The sequence below is a fragment of the Zalophus californianus genome, chromosome 10 (genome assembly GCF_009762305.2).
Source record: "Zalophus californianus isolate mZalCal1 chromosome 10, mZalCal1.pri.v2, whole genome shotgun sequence".
Taxonomy (NCBI): Eukaryota; Metazoa; Chordata; class Mammalia; order Carnivora; family Otariidae; genus Zalophus; species Zalophus californianus.
In genome coordinates, this window is record NC_045604.1 from 1,587,025 (window position 1) to 1,608,824 (window position 21,800).

The window sequence follows — 21,800 nt, forward strand, 5'->3', positions numbered from 1 at the left end:
TAGCGGGAAAGAGACAGCAAGAGCGGCTCGAGGGAAATGTGAAGTTGAGAAATATTTTAAGAGTTGGAACAATTTTGGGGTGCCTCGGTGGTTTAGTCGGTTGATCATCTGCCTTCCGCTCAGGTCATGATCCCGGGGTCCTGGGATCGAACCCTGAGTCGGTCTCCCTGCTCAGCGGGGAGTCTGCTTTTCCCTCGCCCCATCCCCCCCACCGCCCAGCTCATGCTCTCTCCCTCTCTCAAATAAATAATCTTAAAAAAAAAAAAAGTTGGAGTAATTTTATTTTTAGGAGAAATACCCATAACAGAGGAAGAAGATGATACTCCAGAGGAGAACAAGGGTCAACGTCCCTGGAAAAGCCAGAGGGGGACTGACCCAGCTCTGGTGGGAGGAACCAGGGCCCTCCGCGGTGAGGCTGAGCTGGAGTGAGGCCCCGGGGAGTTCACAGGAAGCACTTACTTTGATGATGTTGTCGGGCGCTCTGTTCATGTTGAGGTTCTTGATCCTCACTGTCAGTTGGTGGGCGGTCTTGCAGGTGAGGAGGTACTTGCTGATCAGCAGCTTAGGAAACTTGGTCCCTTCAAAGTGCTTTAGCCCTAAAGCCAACAAACTGAGAAAGGAGCCATGACCTAAATCTCGCCTTATTCTGTTCTGCAGAACGCCCTCTCCCCAGAGCAGCACCCAGGGTACACCCCAACAGTGGCACACCTCATTCTTGTGCAAGCCAGTGGCTGCCCCACAGAGATGTGCAGGTGCTTACTCATGGCGAGCAAGCACAATGACGGAGACACAACCAGGGGTTCCCAGTCACGTGGGAAGAGGAAAAATGGGCATGAATCACTAAAAAATGTCAGATCGTGACGTGCTTCACACTAATAGTACAAAAGAAATTCAAAGGAAAGAGAATGGGGCTAACAGAACAAATGTGAGATGAATAATGGGCGTGGTGTGAGACATATTAAATCAGGACCGATACTGCCTCCCAACATAAGCCATTCGATTGCGGTTACCTATCTACCGCAATTCGCTGATGGCAGTGGGCCAAGTATCATCAAGAGCCATGAAAATGTTCCTGACCTTTACCAAATCATCTCACGCTTGAGAATTTACCCAAAGGGATAAACGCAAAAGACGTTCAAAAGCTCTATACGCAAAGATCCTTGCCGAAGCCCCACTAACACAGCAAAACACGAGAGAAGAAAAAATGAAACAGTAGCAGATAAAAGGGCTGTCCCAGGGCCCGTGGAAGATCACCTGAGGAGACAGCACACGGAAACTACAGGAAGGACGGTGCTCCAGCACAGAGCATAGAAAAACAATTTCAAGGTGTTAGGTCAAAAAAGGCAAAATAAAATTATACTTAAATTGCCAATAATTATATGAAAAATCATTGGGGGCGCCTGGCTGGCTCAGTCAGTAGACCATCTGATTCTCGATCTTGGGGTCGTGAGTTAGAGCCCCATGTTGGGCGCAGAGATTTTACTTTAAAAAAAAAAAAGTCATTGTCATGGGGTGGTTAGGATAATGGATAAAAATTTTTTTCCTTTGAAAAACTGCCTCTAGGGGCGCCTGGGTGGCTCAGATGGTTAAGCGTCTGCCTTCGGCTCAGGTCATGATCCAGGGTCCTGGGATCGAGTCCCGCATCAGGCTCCCTGCTCCTTGGGAGCCTGCTTCTCCCTCTGCCTCTCTCTCTCTCTCTCTCTCTCTCTCTGTCTCTCATGAATAAATAAATAAAATCTTTAAAAAATATTTAAAAAAAAAAAAAAGAAAAGAAAAACTGCCTCTAAAAGTACTATGAGACTGGTTTTTACAATAAATAAAAAACAAAAAACAAGTTAAAATGTTTCCAAAAAGTGCACATTGTTCCCCAAAAAGAGCAGTGTCTGGCGCTCGAGCAAACCCGCCGCAGAGCTGCGCCCAGCACTCCAGCTCAGCTTCCGGCCTTCCGTGTCCGTGTCGGGTAACACGTGCCTGCTTGCCCCCCAGCTCCTCAAGACAAAGAACCAGGTCTTCTCCTTGGGGCCCTCGGGCCCTCTGCTCCCCCACGGCAAACCCTTACTTGTCCTCGGCCTTGGTGAAGAAAATCTTATCCTGGGGGTTCTTCGCCTTCAGAGAACACACTGGAAGTAGCTCCGGGTACATGAACACCTTGCTTGTGGCCAGGATCCAAGCCACTTGTTTTGGCAAACAGGGAAATTCGTCTGCTGTGAGGAAACAATTCTGTGGTAAATGAAATCCCAGAACAAAAGCTTCTGAATGCAAGTCTGCATTTAGCTAGAGCTGCCCCTACCTGGGGGTGTCTCCACCTCCCCTCCCGCAGAAGTTCCCAGCAACCTCCTCAGCCCAACACAGGCCTACGGGGAGTCCCGCTCGGCGCCACTAAACACGGACATGCTCACTCTTCCCTCAGCGGCACGGACACCTGTAACAGTGCGAGCCACCTGGGGCACACAGTGCGCACTCAAACGCTGCCATCGCCTCCCCCCCGCCCCCCGAAGGCCTTGCAAGGGAAGGGACCTTTCTTTCAGGATAAGATGCCAGCTGCTTTCATCTCCCTCACCAATCTGGTATTCCAGATTTTATCTGATTTGATTCTTACTTAACTTCCAGCAAGTCCTCCCAGATTCCTCCTGGGGTTGGGAACAAAAACCGTAAAAGGAACAAGGCAATTCAGTCTCACTCATTTCTGCCTTGCTCCTAAGCCTCTCGTTCCAGGCACGTTCTGCCTTTCCAGACATGGGAAGCACCACTATATCCATAGTTCTCCTTCCAAAAATGGTATTTTTGTATCCCCAGAAGAAAAACACAGGACACTGTACGTGTAATCTATTACCAGGCCACGATGTTAGGTTTTCATTACCATCAGAGAGCTAAGACAGTCGTTTGAGATCAGTGTCTATAACATAATGCACCTGAACTCAACTATAATTCAATCTAATGCTAAGAGTCAGGGATTTCAAACCACAACTCATCTGCTAAGCCAGGAAACTAATCAGAAGCAATTATTCAGTTTAAGGGAATAGCAAATGTGTTCTCAAAAATTACTAAAAAATGCATGGCAGAAAGCAAACCTGCACAAGTCTTTAAAATACTGAACGTGGCAAATGTACATCTCTAATTTGTACCTAACTCCCAAATCAACATTTCATTCAAAAGAGAGATACCACTGCAATCATGAAGGGAAAGAGAAGTATCTTAAAGAAGCAGAGAATAAAAACCTGACCACGGACCACCTTCAACCACCGGCCTTTCATCCTCCCCAGACCCCAATGACCTCCCTCCCACCGCTTCCCGCCCTCACATCTGCCAAGGACCACGACCCAGCCCGGCCCCCACCCCGTCCTGTCCATTGCCCAGCCCTCACAGAAGTCCAAACACTATCGTGACCTCCTGGAACGTAGACACTGGGTACCAAGGACGACATTATAGATGTCCCCTGTCCTGTCTCCTGGGAAGGAGGGTTCAAGATAACTCAGTGCAAGCAAAAAGCAGAAGCGGACATGGGTCCCCTACCAGTCTTCTTGACAGTCTTGCGAGGACTCCAGTCGATGCTGACGTGCGTGCTGAAGTCTTCAACGAGCTGCACCGCCCCCAGCAGGTTGCAGGGCTGGAACAAGGTCTGAAAGCCGGGAGTGGACTGGTGGAGTGCGACAGAGCTCTGAGCGAAGGTGCCCAGCTCTTTCTGGGGAGACAGGGCACAAAGGAGACCTGAGCCCCAGAAACAATACCAGCAGCCCTCACTAGCCTCCGAGGGAAAATCTGTCCTTCCTGCTAAAGGACAGAAACAGATAAAAATCATCATAAAGTCCTCCATAATTAACATGACTCCATTAAGACTACTCTTCTGCTGGGCGCCTGGGTGGCTCAGTCGGTTAAGCGACTGCCTTCGGCTCAGGTCATGATCCTGGAGTCCCGGGATCGAGTCCCGCAACGGGCTCCCTGCTCAGCAGGGAGTCTGCCTCTCCCTCTGACCTTCTTCCCTCTCGTGCTCTCTCTCTACCATTCTCTCTCTCTCTCAATAAATAAATAAAAATCTTAAAAAAAAAAAGACTACTCTTCTGCTGAGTCCTCAGATATTCAATGATTGTGTTTATGATACATTCATCTGTTCTTGTTTTATTCCTCAGCCTTTTGGATGGATGGTCTAGCTCCCCAGTCAGAATAAAGGTTCTCAAAAGTAAGAACAATTAAAATTTTTGGTCTTTTGGTTTCTCTTAATAACACCCAGAAAATTTCAAAATTAAAAGCCCTTCCTCCAAAATACTTAAAAATGTCATGACCGAGGTTAATTTTATACATAAAATACTAATGCTGAGCCTAATGAATGGATAATGAATTCAATAAAAAGAAGTACCAAAAACCCAAGAAATCAGGGTGGGTCTAAAGATGAGGAAGAGGAGGGGCGCCTGGGTGGCTCAGTTGGTTGAGCGACTGCCTTCAGCTCAGGTCATGATCTTGGGGTCCTGGGATCGAGCCCCGCATCGGGCTCCCTGCTCAGCGGGGAGTCTGCTTCTCTCTCTGCCACTCCCCCTGCTTGTGTTCCCCTCTCTCATAAATAAATAAATAAATAAAATCTTAAAAAAAAAAAAAAAAAAAGATGAGGAAGAGGACCCAACAGGAAAGTCAGAGGACTGTCCTCAGGAAACTGGCTACACTCTGGTCCTGCATGGGGTCAGAAGCTGATGCTCTCTCAGCACAGGCAGGAAGCCGTAGGGACGGCAGCCAGGACACCCAGGAGAGAAGAGTAAATGCAGCTGGTGTTGGGTGACCGTCTAGGAGAAGTGACCCCCCACGCTAACGGATACCAACATCTTTAGAGTGAAGGATACTTGGAACCTTACAAGAAATATCCTGGTGGTACTGGCCTCCGAATTGAGGTTGGGGTTGGAGGAGGCGAGAAGGTGAATTTGCGTCAAGAGCTGAACATGCTGGGAAGGGAAAGAAAATAACACGGTGACACGTTACGGTGTTGTCATTTCCGGAACCCAGAAGACCTTAGCAAGATGTCTGCAACGTTACCACACGTTTTGCTTTCCAAAGAGACTACGAGATTGGCACCGTATCTTGGTGTGAATTTCTCAGATCTGTTCCCCTTGAGCAAAATGACAGAACCAGAGGAAGTTTAACCTCAAACCAGAGGGAATGAAATTAGAACTTCGGCAAGTGAGGCTGTTAAATTCAGAATGGTTCACAGAAGACTGTAATGTGTAACCTTGGAGTATGAGGGTCTGTTATGTGCATCTGCATTCTCGCCTGCCCGTAAGGATACCAACATGATGCCCTTTCAACATCCTCAATGATGTGAAGATCTTGTGGCCCTGTGATTTCAGTGGGCATCGAGATACTGGTTTCTGATTTCCAGACAACTGCTAGCTCTTGGCCTCTGTGTCCAGCCCGGGACGAGGCTCACCTGCTGCATCTGCTGCTGGAGGCGCCTCCTCTGTGCTGGGTCTAGAGTAAGCGTCTGATGAACCTTCTCAGTCTGGGGCTTCACCCTCTCCACCTCCTGCTGCTGTCTGCCTGAGGATTTCTTCATCTTCAGCTGCTCAAGCTGCTCCTTCACTGTGCGGTGCTGCTCATTCAGCAAGTTGGCCAGTGGTTCCTCAAACCTGTCCCCGGTAGGGAGACGACCGAATTTGGACATTTCCCCAGGCTAGCAACGCATCGGACACCTCCTGCGGGCTAAGAGTCTGAACACTTCCATCTTCTGCTAATCCCCACATCCCACTCTAGCCAACAAACTCCTAGCCTATCCAAATCTTTTCCCGAAGTTGTTCGCATAAATCCAAATGAGATAGTTCTGAATTGCACTGTCACCCCCCCCCCATTCTTGTACAGTCTTATAAGTAATACACAAATGAAGGAGAAATGAAACAAAACTCTAGGAGCAGAGAAATGTCTGGATAACAAAGTAGTCAAAGAGCCAACGGGAAGAACTCATCATCCTTGGGTCCTACCTAGACACCACATTACCCTGGAACGCAAAGGTGATACAGAATCTTCTCCACGTCCAGCACTGGCTCCCTTATCCACTCATGACCCCACCCCAGGTCCAGCTTCTGCCCTCCTGCCACTCCCATCCACTTAGGCTGCCCTGCCTTCCTTTCTTAAGAAGTCAAAGACGTAGCAGGAAGCAAGAAGCGGATACACTGAAACACTGGACAGCCGGGAAGGACAGTGAGAAGCTGGCTCCCACCCTGAATTCATCCTCTGGCGTCTCCCCCACACCCCGCCTCTCAGCTCGCTAACCTGCCCGCCCACCCCTGCCACGAGAGAGGAACTAGACTGGCTGGCGCCAAAGCAAAGCATCCACACAGCCAGCTCGCAGCCTGGTCCTGGGGCAGAGCAGGACGCTCGAGGGATTAAGGGTGAGCTGATACCCTACGCCATCAGGATGAGACCAGCTCAAGCAGGCACGACCAGCAGGATATCCTACATCATGAAATCCTCTGTCCTGTAACAACAGTTAAATGGTAACTTTTCTACAGCCTCTACAGATAAAGATTATGTGGCCTTTTGCAGTATTTACTGTGTGTGTGGGCAGGCACAGGGTAACAACCTAAAGACAAGGACAGTCCTCTGTACATTGTTTGCTGAGAACAGAAAACTCTCCATTATCTGTGCTCCTAGCAGGACAACAGAAAAAAAACACACAGAAAAAGTAGACAAAGCACAAATAACCTGCCCCTGGTTTTATGAAATATTACTTAGTTGGTTGGTAAGAGGGACACGGTTGGCTCACTTTCCCCATGATATCTTAGTCAAAGACTAAACCAAGTTTGCAATTTTAGCTGAATGGGAAGCAGCTGCAGACTGTGCAGATGAACCGAGCGAGTGCCAGAGACAGCTCATCTTCAACCAGGATTTTACAGTAGTTCTAAAGATCCCAAATGTAAAGAATTCATACACAGAGATTATCAGTGGAACCAAAATACGTTTATAGATCAAATGAACTATGAACTATGGCTTGCAGTAAGTGGGTCAAATAAAGACTCAGAAATCCTAAAAACGTTTCCCCCCAAAAAGTAAGTACGTAAGGCTGCGGTGTTACTAACTCAACGTGGGGACCCATTCGCAATGCTTACCTGCATCAAATCACTTTCGATGTCTTACAACTTGTCAATTATACTTCAATAAAGCCAAAACAAAATAAAATGGGGGTGGGGGATCCCGAAATTCTGTTGTGGTTACATTATGGTGTTTATTATAATGGACCATGAACTATATTCCCGGCTATTATGCAATGGTGGGGTATCTTGTCTCTTCTACTAAACTGCATGTTCCCTGAAGGCCTGGCTTTCAGGTGGCTCCCAAGCTCTCCGGTCAGGCCAGGCTGTGAAAACACAGGACCAACGGAGGCCGTGGGCCTCTCAGCTTTGCTCTGCTCCACCCCCCGACTGCTAGCTAGCCGGTCACATCACCACACACGCACGCTGCTACTCAGAATGGGTAACAGTTCGTTAAAATATAGACAAATTATACGAACCCATCCCACAAAACTTAAAGCCTCCACTCTGTGGGTGGAGAACAGAAGTGCCAGCTTCGTGTGATGCGCACGGTACTTCCACCTCAGACCGAAGATGCTTCACGGTCGCTCAATCACCACCAAGGTGACTAACAAACCTCCGCTAACATTTACCCGATGCTAATGACCAAAAGGAAAACAAAGGGACACACGGGCTCTTATGAAAGGGCTGGTCTCTGTGGCTGGCCCCAGAGTCCTCACACCTCTCCAGCACCACTCATCTGGAGAAGCTGCCACGGACACCAGCTAGTGCTTTCTCTCCCTTCCCAAACAGACGCAGCCTGGTCTGCTGCTGCACTGCCCCACGACGAGGAGACTTATCCCCGGAGGTCCTCCACCAGCAACCGTGGGCACCGAGCGACCGGGAACTGCCAACGGCAGTATCTGGACACACACGTCCCCTCCATCTGGCGCCTCGGCGCCCTTGGCTAGCCTACCGCAGGGCCTGAGGGGTGTTGAAGCTGGGCCGGGGTTCAGCCGCGCGGTCCTCCTCCTCGGGGCCGTCATCCTCCACGTTGGAGAGTCCCATCTCGTCTTGGAACTGAGGGCACAGGGGAAGGAGGGTGATCCCGGGGAAGGGGTGTGTGCAAGCCCCCCCAGCAGTGAGAAGGGAAAGCAAAGACCACAGTCTACAGGGCGCCAACAAGGCGGGCACCCAGAAAGAGCCCCCTCAAGACCTTTCTCACTTCAGGGCACCCGCAGTCCCGCACACGGCTACTATGACAGGAATGAAGTCTCTCAATCAGCCACTTGCGATGGTACAGAGCACAGACAGCTCAGAATGATCAGAAATGTCTTTCAAGAGACAAGTTTCTGAGAAAGGTAACTATCTGTGCCCAGAGTAATCCAAAAACTAATTTGCAATCTTTACGGATGCACGGAATGATGGTTGGCGAGGCCATCCAAAGTTTACAAGGAACATTTTACTAAGAATAACCTACATATGGACAATCAGAGTATATCAGTGAGCCAAATTCCCCTCCCACGACACTCGCTCCCAAGGGGGCTGGAAGGTGAAGTGGCTTGGCCACACCAGCCTTGTGGAGGGAGGGGCTTGGGAGCAGAGGACAGAGCACGCCAGAGGAGCCGCCCAGCATCCCGAGCCCCGACTTTGCATCGTTACTCACAGTTTCAAACAGTTCCTCCATCAGCTCATTCACCTCCTTCTCTGAAAAGAAGCCAAACGGCGTTGTTGGTCCAGGTCGGTCTCAGTTCCAACAGGCGGGAATTGCACAGAGACACTGCGTCTGGTTTCCAGCAAGACATCTGACAACACCCTCACATCTACCTGTCATCTGTTCATTCAAACACATTTACTGACTCCCAACTATGCCTCAAGCCCTGTTCTAGATGCTGGAGGGCACATGGCAGAGCTCACAGTCTCACGGGGCACCTGGGTGGCTCAGTCGGGTAAGCCTCTGACTCTTGATTTCGGCCTGGGCCATGATCCCAGGGTCGTGAGATCGAGCCCCACATTGGGCTTTGCACTAGGCATGGAGTCTGCTTAAGATTCTGTCTCGTCTCCCTCTGCCCGCTTCACCAGCAACCCCCTTTTCTAAAACAAAACAAAACAGAAAGAGAAAACTAACAGTCTCACTCTCTAGAAGCTGAAATTCCAATGGGGAGACATGCACGAAATGTGAACCAGATGATTTCACAATAAGGATAATTCATAGTTTACCGGCCTAGCCTACTGAACAGAGTCACGAGAGAAGTCTCCAGGGCCCTGTCTTTGCACCCGAACTACAAAGCAACTCCATCAATGACCTAGAAGACCCAGAAAACACACTTACCAAATCTGTAAATCATATAAAGTTGAAAGGGATTGCTAGACCAACTGATGACAGATTCAAAATTCCATGTTTCCTCAAATTAACTGGATGAAACTTAATGGGACAAGTTTAAAGTCTTACATTTAGGAATTTTAAAAATCAGTTTCTCAAGTGCACAAAAACATGAAATGGCTCAAAAAAATCTGAAAAAGATCTGAATGTTTTGGCTGACCTCAAGTTCAATCTGACACAGCTACTCCAAAACAGCACAAGTATCCACAAGCCTGTCACGGAACCAGCGTAGAGTCTCAGACCACGTCCAGAGAGGGTCCAGACGTGTCTGTGATCTTTTCTGCGAAAGCCCTTCCTGAGAAGGCATTAAAAAGCTAAAAATCGAAATGCTGGTGAAGATGTGGAGCAAATGAAATTCCAAAGAGAAGGTAAAATAGAAATCCACTTTGGAAAAAAATCTGGCAATTTCTTATAAAACTAAGCATACGTCTCCCCTCTGACCAGTGATTCCTCTCCAGGACAGCTAACCCAGGAGAACTGAAACATTTGTTCAGGAAAGGTTTGCACAAGAAAGTTCAGAGCAGCTTCATTCAAAATAGGCAAAAATTAGAAAAACCCAGGTGTCCATGAAGACCTGGGAACAGATTTAAAAAAGATAAACTGGTATGTTTATACAATGGAATCCCACTCAGCAATAAAAGAGGAAGAAGTAGTGATACATGTCAATACAGATGAATCTCAAAAACTTTATGCTGAAAGAAGCTTTACACAAGAGCACACACCTTATGATTGCATTTATATGAAGTTCCAACACAGGCAAATCTAATCTGTTACGGAAAAAAAAACAAACCCGAACAGCGGTTGCCCCAGGGAAGAGGGCGAGAGGAATGACTCAGAAGGGGCCTGAGGGAGCTTTCTGGGGTGACGGTTCCATATTCCCCTAGGGGTTTGGTTACACAGGTGGAAGTACATCAGAAGTCACTGAACGGTACAACACTAAAAATGTGTGCATGAGGGGCACCCGGGGGGCTCAGCTGGTGAAGCGACTGCCTTCGGCTCAGGTCATGATCCCAGAGTCCTGGGATCGAGTCCCGCATCGGGCTCCCTGCTCAGCAGGGAGTCTGCTTTTCCCTCTGACCCTCCCCTCTCTCATGTGCTCTCTCTCATTCTCACTCTCTCAAATAAATAAATAAAATCTTTTTTAAAAAATGTGTGCAATATACTGTGCATAAATTTACCTAAAAAGAGAAATTGTAGATGAATACCGAGCCCGAATGAATGATATGCTTAGGCTAAAATGTTTAGCAGTGAAGTATGCTGCTATCTACAACCCACTCTGAAATGCATGAGAAAAACCCACACAGATTCACAGGTGGACAGAGAGATGGATAAACAGCTGCATGACAAAGCAAATATATTAAAAGTTACTCACAGAAACTAGATGGTGGGTATGTGGGTGGGTGTTCAGTGTACAACGCTTTCAATTCTTCTTCTATGAATTTTAGAAGTTCCATTAAAAAATATAAGGGGAGAAAAGCTTATAGAAAAAATAAAGGCCAGGGGCTCCTGGGTGGCTCAGTAGGTTAGGTGAGCGACTCTTGATATCAGCTCAAGTCTTGATCTCAGGGTCGTGAATTCAAGCCCCACACTGGGTTCCACGCTGGGCATGGAGCCTACTTAAAAAAATTTAAGTAAAAAAATAAAGGCCAGAATCCAGAGGACGGTGGCTTTGGGTAATGAGAGGTCTGGGGACTACTGCATTTGGAGAACTGAAGAAACTTAGTATATTTGGCACGGCAAAGAAAAAATGTAGGAAAAGGAACATCTTTTACTATGCACGCTTGGGAGTAAATTACATTTTCTAGCAACAAAGGACAAACAGGAACGTAACAGGTATACGGAGGTTCAGTAAGGAAAATGTTGGTTGAGGAGGTGCTCAAGACAGGAACATGCCGTCTTCAGGACTGATGAGCACTGGGGGTCACCCAGACACAGAGAAGCTACAGACAAACTCAAGTGGGAGGCAAATACATGGCCACAGGAAGCCTTCCAAACTCTAGGTTTCTATGCTTATTTTTATTTTTAAATTTTTGTCATCCACATAAGGAAAAGTCCTCTCATAGGGATAATATGATAACATCAGACACAAGAGGACAAGGGGTAGGAACAAAACTGGAATTCCATCCCGGTTTTTACATATGATCACAGAACCCTATGACAAGAAAGGACGGCCCTTCATTCAGGCACCCCAGAAAAGGTCACTATTTGGCCAAATCCTGGCCTAGGACTGCAAACAGCACCAACTCCCCAAGAAGTTCACAGGCCAGGGCCTGAGCAACCAGGAGAGAGGCGAGCACTAGAAAGAGCACATCAACTGGTGTGGAAGGCAAAGCAAGAACCATGCTAACTGGGGAGGGTCCTCCTGAGAAACGATCTGTAACATGGACAAAGAGACAGACAGACAGACAAGGAAGGCCAAGTGCACTCCGTACTCCAGGCCAGGAGCCAAGCCCAAACGAAATCTACCTCCCGCTTCCAGGAGAGACACTTCATTACCAGCATCGGTGGACCAGATGCTCCTTCAAAGAATCTTCCCTTGGTTTCTGACCAGATTTCCTTGGTTTTTCTCACACTTTCCTGACCCCCCCACAGTCCACACCTCAAGCCTTTGCATCCCACACTTTGATTCCTTTCAGCACTTACTCTAACCTTAATTGTCCTAACATAGCAAATAAGGGAAGATCCTCACAAAGGAAATGGCATTCTAATCCCAAAAACAAGATGAAGAAGGAAATAAAGCAATAAACTAGAACGAAAGTCCTGAAGGATCGTGTTTCCATAATTCTCTCTGCACAGATAGCTAGCTGCATTATTTAGGTAGGTAATAATAAGTGTGTCTGGATGCTCATAAAGCTTTCTCCACAACCTGGTCAAGAGCCAACATCCCACCTTCACCATGGTGTGTATGCTAGTCCAGGTCAGGGTCACGCACACACTCAATCAGAATCAATACTTTCTGGGGCACCTGGGTGGCTCAGTATGTCAAGCATCTACCTTCAGTTCGGGTCATGATCTCGGGGTCCTGGGATCGAGTCCTGCATCAGGTTCCCTGCTCTGCTTGTCCCTCTCCCTCTGCCCCTCTCCCCTGCTCATGCACGTGCTCTCTCTCTGTCTCAGACGGGTAAATAAAATATTTAAAAAATAAAAAATCAATACTTTCTGAAATATATGTTTTCTATCTTTGGCAACATAGCCAATGAAGTAATTCTTTAAACAAATAACTCGAGCCAAGTCAAGTCACTGAACTGTTTTCCATGCCTCCAATCTTGTTCTCTTTACCCATCAAATTAATACATTAACTTGGTGTTAAATCAAAGTAGTATTTCTAAAATCCACATCAGTTCCTACTGATTTCCTGTCAAAATCTCTGAGCTCTCCTTCTGACAGATCAAAACCCAAATTCAAGGTTCACCAGGATCTGAACACTGCTTACCTTTTCTACCACCGTGCACTCACAACTCCATAACCAAACGACTCACCATCTTCCAAGCGCGGTACTGTTCTTCCACACGTCCCTGGTCGGTGGGTACTGTTCTAACTATTTGCAATATCCACCCGTCTCCATTCACCCAGAATTTCTTCTTTCTTTTTCAAAGATTTTATTTTTAAGTAATGTCTATGCCCAACGTGGGGCTCAAACTCACAACCCCAAGATCAAGAGTCACACAGTCTACCAACCGAGCCAGCCAGGTGCCCCTCACCCAAAATTTCTTATTCCTGCTTCAAAACTGAGATAAAACATCTCATCATGTGAGTCCTTCCCCAGCCTACCCACCCTACTGTGTGCCATCCACTAGGAGACTACACGCTCTTCTAGGCCACTGGGAACCCTACATACAAGCCATTATAGCACCTGTCACTTTGTATTATAACTCTGTGTGTCTGTACCCCTACTTAAGCTGAGGTCCTATGGGGTGCAGGCCATGCCTTATTCATTTTGGTATCGTAGGTACGACCCCCACCAGATACTGGACTCAGGGCAGAACTGTGGGATGTGTAAGTGAATGACTCACAGGCTTCCTAAATACATACGTAAGTTTAAAGAGTTACAGAAATAAATGGGTACAACAAGCTTAAATGTCTCAACTTGAATGGGCTGCAAACTTCACCCTCCAAAATCTACAAAGTAAACCAAGGCAGCTGCGGAGCAGTGAAGAGCAGGACTCTTAGTAAACAGACTCACTGGTGATCCTCACGGCCCGGTCAGTGCGGAAATCCTCTGTGTCGGGTTCATCAAGGTCTTCCAGGAAGTTATATTCTGGATCGTCATCGTCATCAGCCTCATCTAGGAAAAAAATACTTCAGACACTTATTCCCCACTCTGAACTCCTATCACTGATGAAAATGAAAATTTTCAGCGCTCTAAGAATCTGTTCCAATAAAGTTTTTAAGTAACTTCTTTTTCTCCCGAGTGTTTGCACAGCTCATTTCCCATAGCTGACGCATCCCACCTAGTCTCTCCAGTAAGCCAAGTTCTTTCCTCCCTTCAAAAAAGACTTAAATCTGCCAAAATGCAGCAAAAGCCAGAAAACTGAACACATAATTTATCTCAGTAATCCCACTAGTGCACCTCATGAAAATAACACTCTTGTAAAACTAGGTACACAAAGGCACTGAAAGTGAAAGAAAGACCCTAATTCCCAACAACTAGGGAATGACTGACTCTGATGCCTTAGTACAGAACATACATGTAAATGTGAACGTGCAGGACCAAGTACAACACAACAGAAACACACAGAATAATCCTCAGTATGAGAAGTTACATCCCCACAATAAGACTCAGAAATAACTAAAAATATACAAAAAGAATAAACATTTGTTATGTTAGGGCACAGAATAAACAGGAGTGTTTCTCTAATGTTGGTGCTATGGTTCCCAGATAAAAACTGTGAAGGAGTCACTGAATGACAGAACTGTTACATTATCAGGTGATGTATATTATGAAGTTCCAGCACTACTTTAGGTAAGTGCTGTCTGGAGGAACATTCCGTGCTGATGGAAATGTCCTGCATGTGCCTGGCACAGTCATGGCAGCTCCTGGCAACAGGTGGCACCTGAGAACTTGGAATGGGGTTAGTACAATCAAGGAGCTGAATTAAAACAAAAAACAGGGACATCTGGGTGGCTCAGTCAGTTAGGTGTCCACCTTCGACTCGGGTCATGATCCCAGGGTCCTGGGCTCGAGCCCCACACTGGGCACCTCACTTGGCGGGGAGCCTGCTTCTCCCTGTGCCGCACCCCTGCCTGTGCTCGCTCTCTCTCTCTAATAAATTAATAAAAATCTTAAAAAAAAAATTCTGCCACATGGAAATAACTAAATTCCTTACTACTATGTAGCCACTAAACGGGAGAGGTAGTCTCTATGTGTTACAGTGGAAAATTGTCTGAATTCTGTTGTTACGTGAAAGAAGCAAGTTGCAGATGCAGAACAATCCGTACAGTATGATTCCTTTCATGGAAAAAAATTATTGAGGTGAGTATGTACTTGACTGAATATACAGAAAATAACTACAAAGGATTAAAATGAATATTTTCCTCTCTGTACCCTTCCATAATATTTTCATTTTTTGTGATAAATGAGTACCCTTCATTAAAAATAAAAATATATACACACAATTTTGATTCATAATCACTGGGAAATCTGTACTGATTAGCCCCAATCTAACCTGATGTTTTTCACTCCACATTTGTACCCAGGTTATAATACATTAATTTACATCATTTATAATGTAGCTATTTAAATGCCAGTCTTTTTCATCCACTTGTGCATTTAAGTTTCCGATAAAAATTCTTCAAACCCTTACGAATGCAATCCTGTCCTCCCCCATCTCTACAGTACTTTCGACATCAGCGTCTCCAGGGCAGGCTCTGTACAAACACGCCGAAGCAGGAACACTCCAGGAAGAACTCCAACCCACGGGGAGCGTGCACGGGTTTGGAGCCCCATCTGCTCATGTGCGAGAACTGCAACAGGCAGCTTCTGCCCACGCCACACAAGTGGGCTGGCCCTTATTCTCAGAGCACGCATTTGCCGCACACGTTGGAAAGTCATTCAGGAAGGTTTCTTCTGAGTTCTTAGCTTTGAACTCCTTGGTGGTGGAATCTGTCCTCTTACTCTTGACTGATTAACAAAGTCGGCATCCGCCCAGCTGATCTGTTTGCTGTGCGCCTAGAGTGAAGCCTCTCAATTATTTTTGGGAAATGAGATTCTCATTTTTAATACTGTGCAGATCAGATGGTAGGAGGAACATGCGAGAAGAGCCACATGATGCTACAAGAGAGACTAGCACGCGGCTGGCGTGTGGCTCTGGGATCTCTGTCTAGCACCATTCCCTGTCTGTCGGCACGCAGGAAGTTAAGCCGGTAGAGAGGAGGGTCCACACCTTCCCTACTCACTGGCTTTGTGTTCTCTTTTATTAATCTGTCCTAACACGTAAACAACAACGAATACAGAGTTTTAAAGAGGACTGTTACCCTCCCCACTACCCATTATTCCACTTTCTCAGTCCACCCTGATCACACACGCTCATGCCTCCCAGACCAGCAGTTTCCAATATTTAGGATGCATAAGAATTACATCCCTAGACCATACCCACTGAAGATTCTGCCTCAGTGACAGGTGAGGCCTAGAATCTGTATCGTTAACTAACACAAGCCGGCACGCACACCATCACACTCCTTGACTCTGATTCAGGTTCTAGGGATGAAACCAGGAGCCGCACAGCCTTGGACTCCCAAACTCCTGACACCTGAGGCCCTGCCTGGCCTTTCCTCCTCAACAGCCACCATCTCAGCTCCTTCAGCCACGCTGATGGAAATCCGGGAAATCGGGGCATGAGCGGCCACCACGGATAAAGCCATAGGACCTGCCTTAGTTCCCGTCCATATTGTTTCTTAGCTTAGGCCTAAGGACAACGAGAGGAAGAGCTTGCTTACGAAGAGTCATATCTATTTAACAAATGCTTCTATCCCTGAGCCTTCCGTCAATGGGACACGTTCCTAGAACATTAAACTGGGCTTGAATCCTAGCAGCATAACAAACGGATTCTGCAACATGGGGCAACGTGACAAAATTCTCAGAGATTTCTATGAAATGGATAGAACTACATTTGTCCCTGTTCTTGCCCTTCTGCAGAGACTCTGGGCCTTGGTGTCATGGAACCTGGGGTGGGTTGGTAGAGAAAGGTAGTGTCAATAAACAAACAACAAGAGATGTATAAATCCCGGGAAAAAAAATCCATGAAAAAAATCTGTGATCCCTCTGGATCATGAAACTGTCATCATGGGGAGGGGGTTCATAGTTTTCTTCACACAGTATTTGATTTCTCCCCACCAAGACGGTATTGTTCCTGCGGTACAATGCAGAGACTAGAAGACTCCTCGGAGGACATGTGCGCTCCTATCGCCTCCTCTCCTCACCAGCCCTGCAGTCAAACATCCTTCAAAGGCCCAGCTCAGTTTCCACCTCTTTCATGGAGCTGTCTCTGAGCCATCCTAAACAAGAATGCTGTCTCCCTTTTAGAAAACCTTGGAACAGCATTTATGCCACTTTTATGGCATATCTAAGTTTACTCAACTTCATTCATCTGAAATGTACTGTGCATCTAACAATGGACCAGGCAGCTTTCATGGGAGTTTTAATGTCTGACATAATGATCATGCTCCTTTATCTCTCGTGATTTTAGCACAATGTCTCATAAAAAGAGAGTGACAAACACTTGACGAGCCATGGATCATATAATGAACAGCTCCAAAGGTATATTCAAGGACTTACTGTTTCATTCACTTATGCTGACTTACTCCTAGCCTGTCCTGCACAAATATTTATTCAGTCTATTTCCATCAAAACTATACCTTCTCTTAAATATCTTAAAGCATTACTCTTTTCAACATACAAATCTTATGTAGCTGTTCTTAGAAGATAGGGAAAAGAATAAAGATGTGCTCTGCTTGTATGTAATTAGATTTTTTTTAAAAAGTGTGAGTCTTCCACAACACAGCTAAAAAGAATATTCTGGTCACTCTCCACTGAAAAGTCAAAAAGAAGCAACAGGAACAAAATCTCCCCGATTCCATCAAAAGAATGTAACATCATCTGGAATCACTATAAACTAAGACAATCTCTTACATCTTGTGAGTCTACAGAAGTTTATGGCACAAAATGAGCAATGATGCCTGATTTCCATTATAATACACACAAGATCCCCAAAAACAACTTTCATAGGTTTCTTTCACTAGATTAAAGTAGTGAGTTTTAGCTACAGTCTAAAACCATAAGGGTTGCAGTAGGGAGTAGTCCACTCTGCTTCTGTCCGAGCAAAGCTCCTTCCCCGTTTCTGGAAATACTACCGTGGCTTCTGGATTAACTGCCTACTCCAACCGCACTGTTCCCGTGGGTGCTGCCAATCACAGGACCCCACGCCGACAGAGTCTCCCGATAACACCATGCAGCACCAAGACAGGGGGCCTGTGACCAAACCAAGCCAACCTGAGTTGTTCCTCTGGATTTTTCGAAGTGAGCCCACAGCACAGAGTCCTTCTGATGTGGAGACAAAGCAGGACATAAACGGCGTGCTTATGACGACAGGAAAAAAACAGGGTGGAGGATGGAAGCGAGTGACAAGAAGGAGCAGAGGCGCCGGCTCTAGAGACGGAAGGAGGCCCTGTTACGGCAGGGGCTCCCGCCCTCCCCAAGAGCCCACCTCGCACAGCTTTCGTGCAGCACGGCGGCGGCTAAGGCTCTTCCGCGTGTGTCATGACGACCCTTCACTAACACAAGTCTTCCAGCGAGCCACTGCACTCTCATGAAATCATACGTAAAATTATTTCTGCATGTACGTTTCAGGGGACGATTCTTCGCATTCCAAAGATCTCCCCCAAGGTCGTGACCGGTAGCCCGTGAGGAGAGTCAGTGGTACTGCGTCAGCGACGTGCGCCTGAGCAGCTGCGCCTGTGGGCAGCCCGCACCCACGAGCAGACTCGTCAGGTGTCACACGCCGGAAGCCAGTATAACACGTGCCAACTGTCCTCAAAGTTTCTTCACCCAAAAAGGGGGCCTTAACTACTGACTGACAGTAAATTCTGAGTGACATACAATTAAATTCAGTTAACCAAAAACACCCCCTTCCTTTAAGCTTCTAACCAATGAAAATTTTAGCACAGAGATAATGGACAGAGTAGGTAGAAAATGCCAAGGACCCCACTTACCCTCATTGCCCACATCATCATTCATGAGCCCCCCCAGCCACACCTTCCAGTCCTCGTCGTCAGCTGTATTGGGGTCATACATGTCTGGGGTGATGTCCGGAGCCCGGAGCGCCGCCTCTAGCTGCCCCAGGGGAATGTCCTTCAGGGGCATCTTGGAGCGGGTGCGGAAGGCAATGAGGCTGTCGTCCATGGGCTGGCGGACAGAGAAAGGATAACACGAGTCACTCAGCGCCTGGTGCTCCCCGACTCTCCAGACCTCCTCAGACCCCCTCGGGCCTCCTCGGACCTGCACCCTTCTCTTCCTGCCTTCAATCACAAGGTCTCTTCCCCACACAACTTGGGTTTCTTATTCTTTGAGAAACTTTAAGGATAATGACGTCAGTTTTAAAACCAACATTTCAGAAACATTTATAGCGGCTTTACTAAGATACAATTTACAAACCATAATATTCATCCTTTGGAAGTGTGTAACTGAGTGCATTTTACTGTATGCACAGAACTGTGGGGCCATCACCAGCATCTAATCCCAGAACATTTTCTGCACCCCTAACAAAAACCCCAATCCTGTGGGTCGGCGTTCCCATCCTCCCCTGCTCCCCGTCCCTGACAACCACTCATCCACTTTCTGTGTCTGCGGATTTGCTTAGGCTGGACACGTTACGTACGTGGAATCCTGCAGGATGTGGCCTTTTGTCTCTGGCTACTTTACTTAGCGTGACCTTCTCCGAGCTCATCCGTGTGCGGCGTGCGCCAGCGCCTCACTGCTTCTCACTGCGTAACGACACCCCATCTCCACCTCATCTACACCTCGGTGTGTCCGTGTATCAGCTGAGGGAAAACCCGTGCTGTTCCCACTTCGGGAAAGTTTATTATGAGTAATGCCAACAAGGACATTTGTGTACTTGTTTTTACTTGGATATATGTTTTCAATTCTCCTGGAGCCACACAGTAACTATGTTTAACTTTCTAACGACCCACTGAACCATCTTCCAAAGTGGCTGCACACTTCACATTCCCATCAGCAGCATGTGAGGGTTCTACACTCCTCCGCGGCCCTGACAATACTCGTTACTGTCCATCCTTCCTATTATAGCCTGGTGGATGGGAAGTGGTATCTTGTACTCTTCGTTTGCAATTTCCTAATGACTAATGATGTTGAGCATCTTTTCACAGGCTTCCTGGCCACGTGTATGTCTTCTTCAGAGAACGGTCTATTCATAGCCTTTGCTCATTTTTGAATTGGGTTGTCTTTTCATTGTTGGGTTCTAAGAGCTCATTATACATTATGGATACAAGGCCCTTTCCTCCCATGTTTTCCTCTAAGAGTTTTACACTTTTAGCTCTCATATTTAGGTCAATGATCTATTCAGCATTAAGTTCTCTATGCGGCATGCGGTGAGGGCACTGCATACGCTTGGACATGGAGTTCCCGTTGTCCCAGCACCACCTGCTTGAAAACATCACTCTGGCACCACTACTGGCCTTGGCATACTTGTCAAAAGTCAGCTGACCATAAATGTAAGGATTTATTTCTGGACTCTTGATTCTATTCCATTGATCCATAGAACTATTCTTATGCCACTACCAACCTGTGTTGACTGATTACTGTAGCTTTGTAATAAATTTTGAAATCAAGAAGTGTAGACCTCCAACTTGTTTTTTCAAGATTGTTTTAGCTATTCTGGGTCCCTTGCATCTCCATGTAAATTTCAGGATAAGCCTATCAATTTCTGCCCCCCCCCACCAAAAAGCAGCAGCTGGGTTTTGGATAGGGACTTCAGGACGTCCTCCCTGGATGACTGTTTCTCCCTCACTCTCCTACAGAGTGCTGCCCACACCTTAACCAAAGGGAAGTGTTTAACATCAATCAGAAAATATCACACGAAGATTTTCAAATGTGAAAATAAAATCTAAACTCCTTATCACGTTTCCAAGACCCTCATGACCTAGCTCCTGCCCAGCTCTCTGTCCTCACTCCTACTCTTCTCTCCATGGTCCCCGGGCTTCAGCTCGTTTCTGTCTCTTACACACGTCAAAGCTGTTCCCATCTCAGGGACTGTGAATGTGCTGCTTCCTCTGTACGGGACACTTTTCCCCAGACCATGGGTCTGCATGGCTCCTTCTAAATCAGAACTCAGCTCAAATGTCACCTCCTCAAGGAGGCCTTTTTTTGTTGTTAAGATTTTATTTTTAAATAATTTCTACAACCAACATGGGGCTCAAACTCACAACCCCAAGACCAAGAGTCAGGCGCTCCACTGACTGAACCAGTCAGGCGCCCATGGAGGCTGCTTCTGGTGATCCAATGGAAGCACTCTGGGGGGCATTACCTGACTTCTCCACTTTTATTTAGTTCATAGTACTTACCACTACTTGAAATCATTTGTTTATGGCATCTCTCTCTCCAAGAGGAAAGACCTTTCTGTCTTGTACCTTGCTATTCCCCAACTTCCATCATTCGATATGTGTATGAATAAATGGTCATACAAAACACTATTACCCCCCTCATACTTTTTACTCACCACAGAGCAGGGTGATTAGATTAAATGGCCCTTTCAGGGGCGTTCCACTCAATATTTTCTTTTTAAATTTTCAGACATATTTTTCATTAACCTACAAGACTGGTGGAGAAAACCCGAAACATTCAAACGAACTGGCTAAATGGTGGGATTTAGAAAGTCATCAACTGACAGTGACCAGAGTCGTGACTTTTCAAGCAAGAATAAGCAATGGATGCTAAAATTACTGGGCAAAAAGATGTTTGGCCTCAAAGTATATCCCCTTAAGATACATATTAGTGAATTTAATAATGGAAAAATAGCTTTATAATGAGGAAATCAAGCAGACATCAGCATAACCATGTGATCCCAATTCACACAACAGATGTCACACGCCTCCTGACATGATGCACTGGAAGGACATGTCGATTCTGTGGTGTTTGTGACAAAAGTGCATAACCTGAATCTAATTATGGGGAAATAGAAAAATCTAAGTTGAGGAACATTCTGTACAATAATAGTCTACACAGGTCAAAAATGTCAAGGTTATGAAAGACAAATACTGAGAAACTTCCAAATTAAATGATGCTACAAGGGGCCCCTGGCCCTCTCACTCAGAAGAGCATGCGACTCCTGATCTCGGGGCCATGAGGTCAAGCCCTGCACTGAGCGCAGAGATTACTTAAAAACAAACAAACAAAAAATAAAACATGCTAGGAGACAAGA

The 21,800-nt window shown here is 46.5% G+C and overlaps 1 protein-coding gene across 9 annotated transcripts in view; it reads right to left on the reverse strand.

The window, feature by feature from the left end:
• GON4L (gon-4 like) overlaps positions 1–21,800 on the reverse strand; it is a 68,590-nt gene that overhangs the window by 14,827 nt on the left and 31,963 nt on the right. For 7 of the 9 annotated variants that reach the window (XR_003523176.1, XR_003523177.1, XM_027612504.2 and 4 more), the window contains 9 exons: positions 18,577–18,769; positions 13,553–13,654; positions 8,653–8,693; positions 7,963–8,066; positions 5,411–5,609; positions 4,842–4,928; positions 3,514–3,682; positions 2,060–2,204; positions 460–610 (listed from right to left, as the gene is read on the reverse strand). Coding sequence is in view for 7 of the 9 variants with exons in the window: in XM_027612504.2 (XP_027468305.1) it covers positions 460–610; positions 2,060–2,204; positions 3,514–3,682; positions 4,842–4,928; positions 5,411–5,609; positions 7,963–8,066; positions 8,653–8,693; positions 13,553–13,654; positions 18,577–18,769 (1,191 nt within the window). In the remaining 2 variants the exon portion in view is untranslated. The other 2 variants (XM_027612505.2, XM_027612510.2) reach the window with 2 other exon arrangements.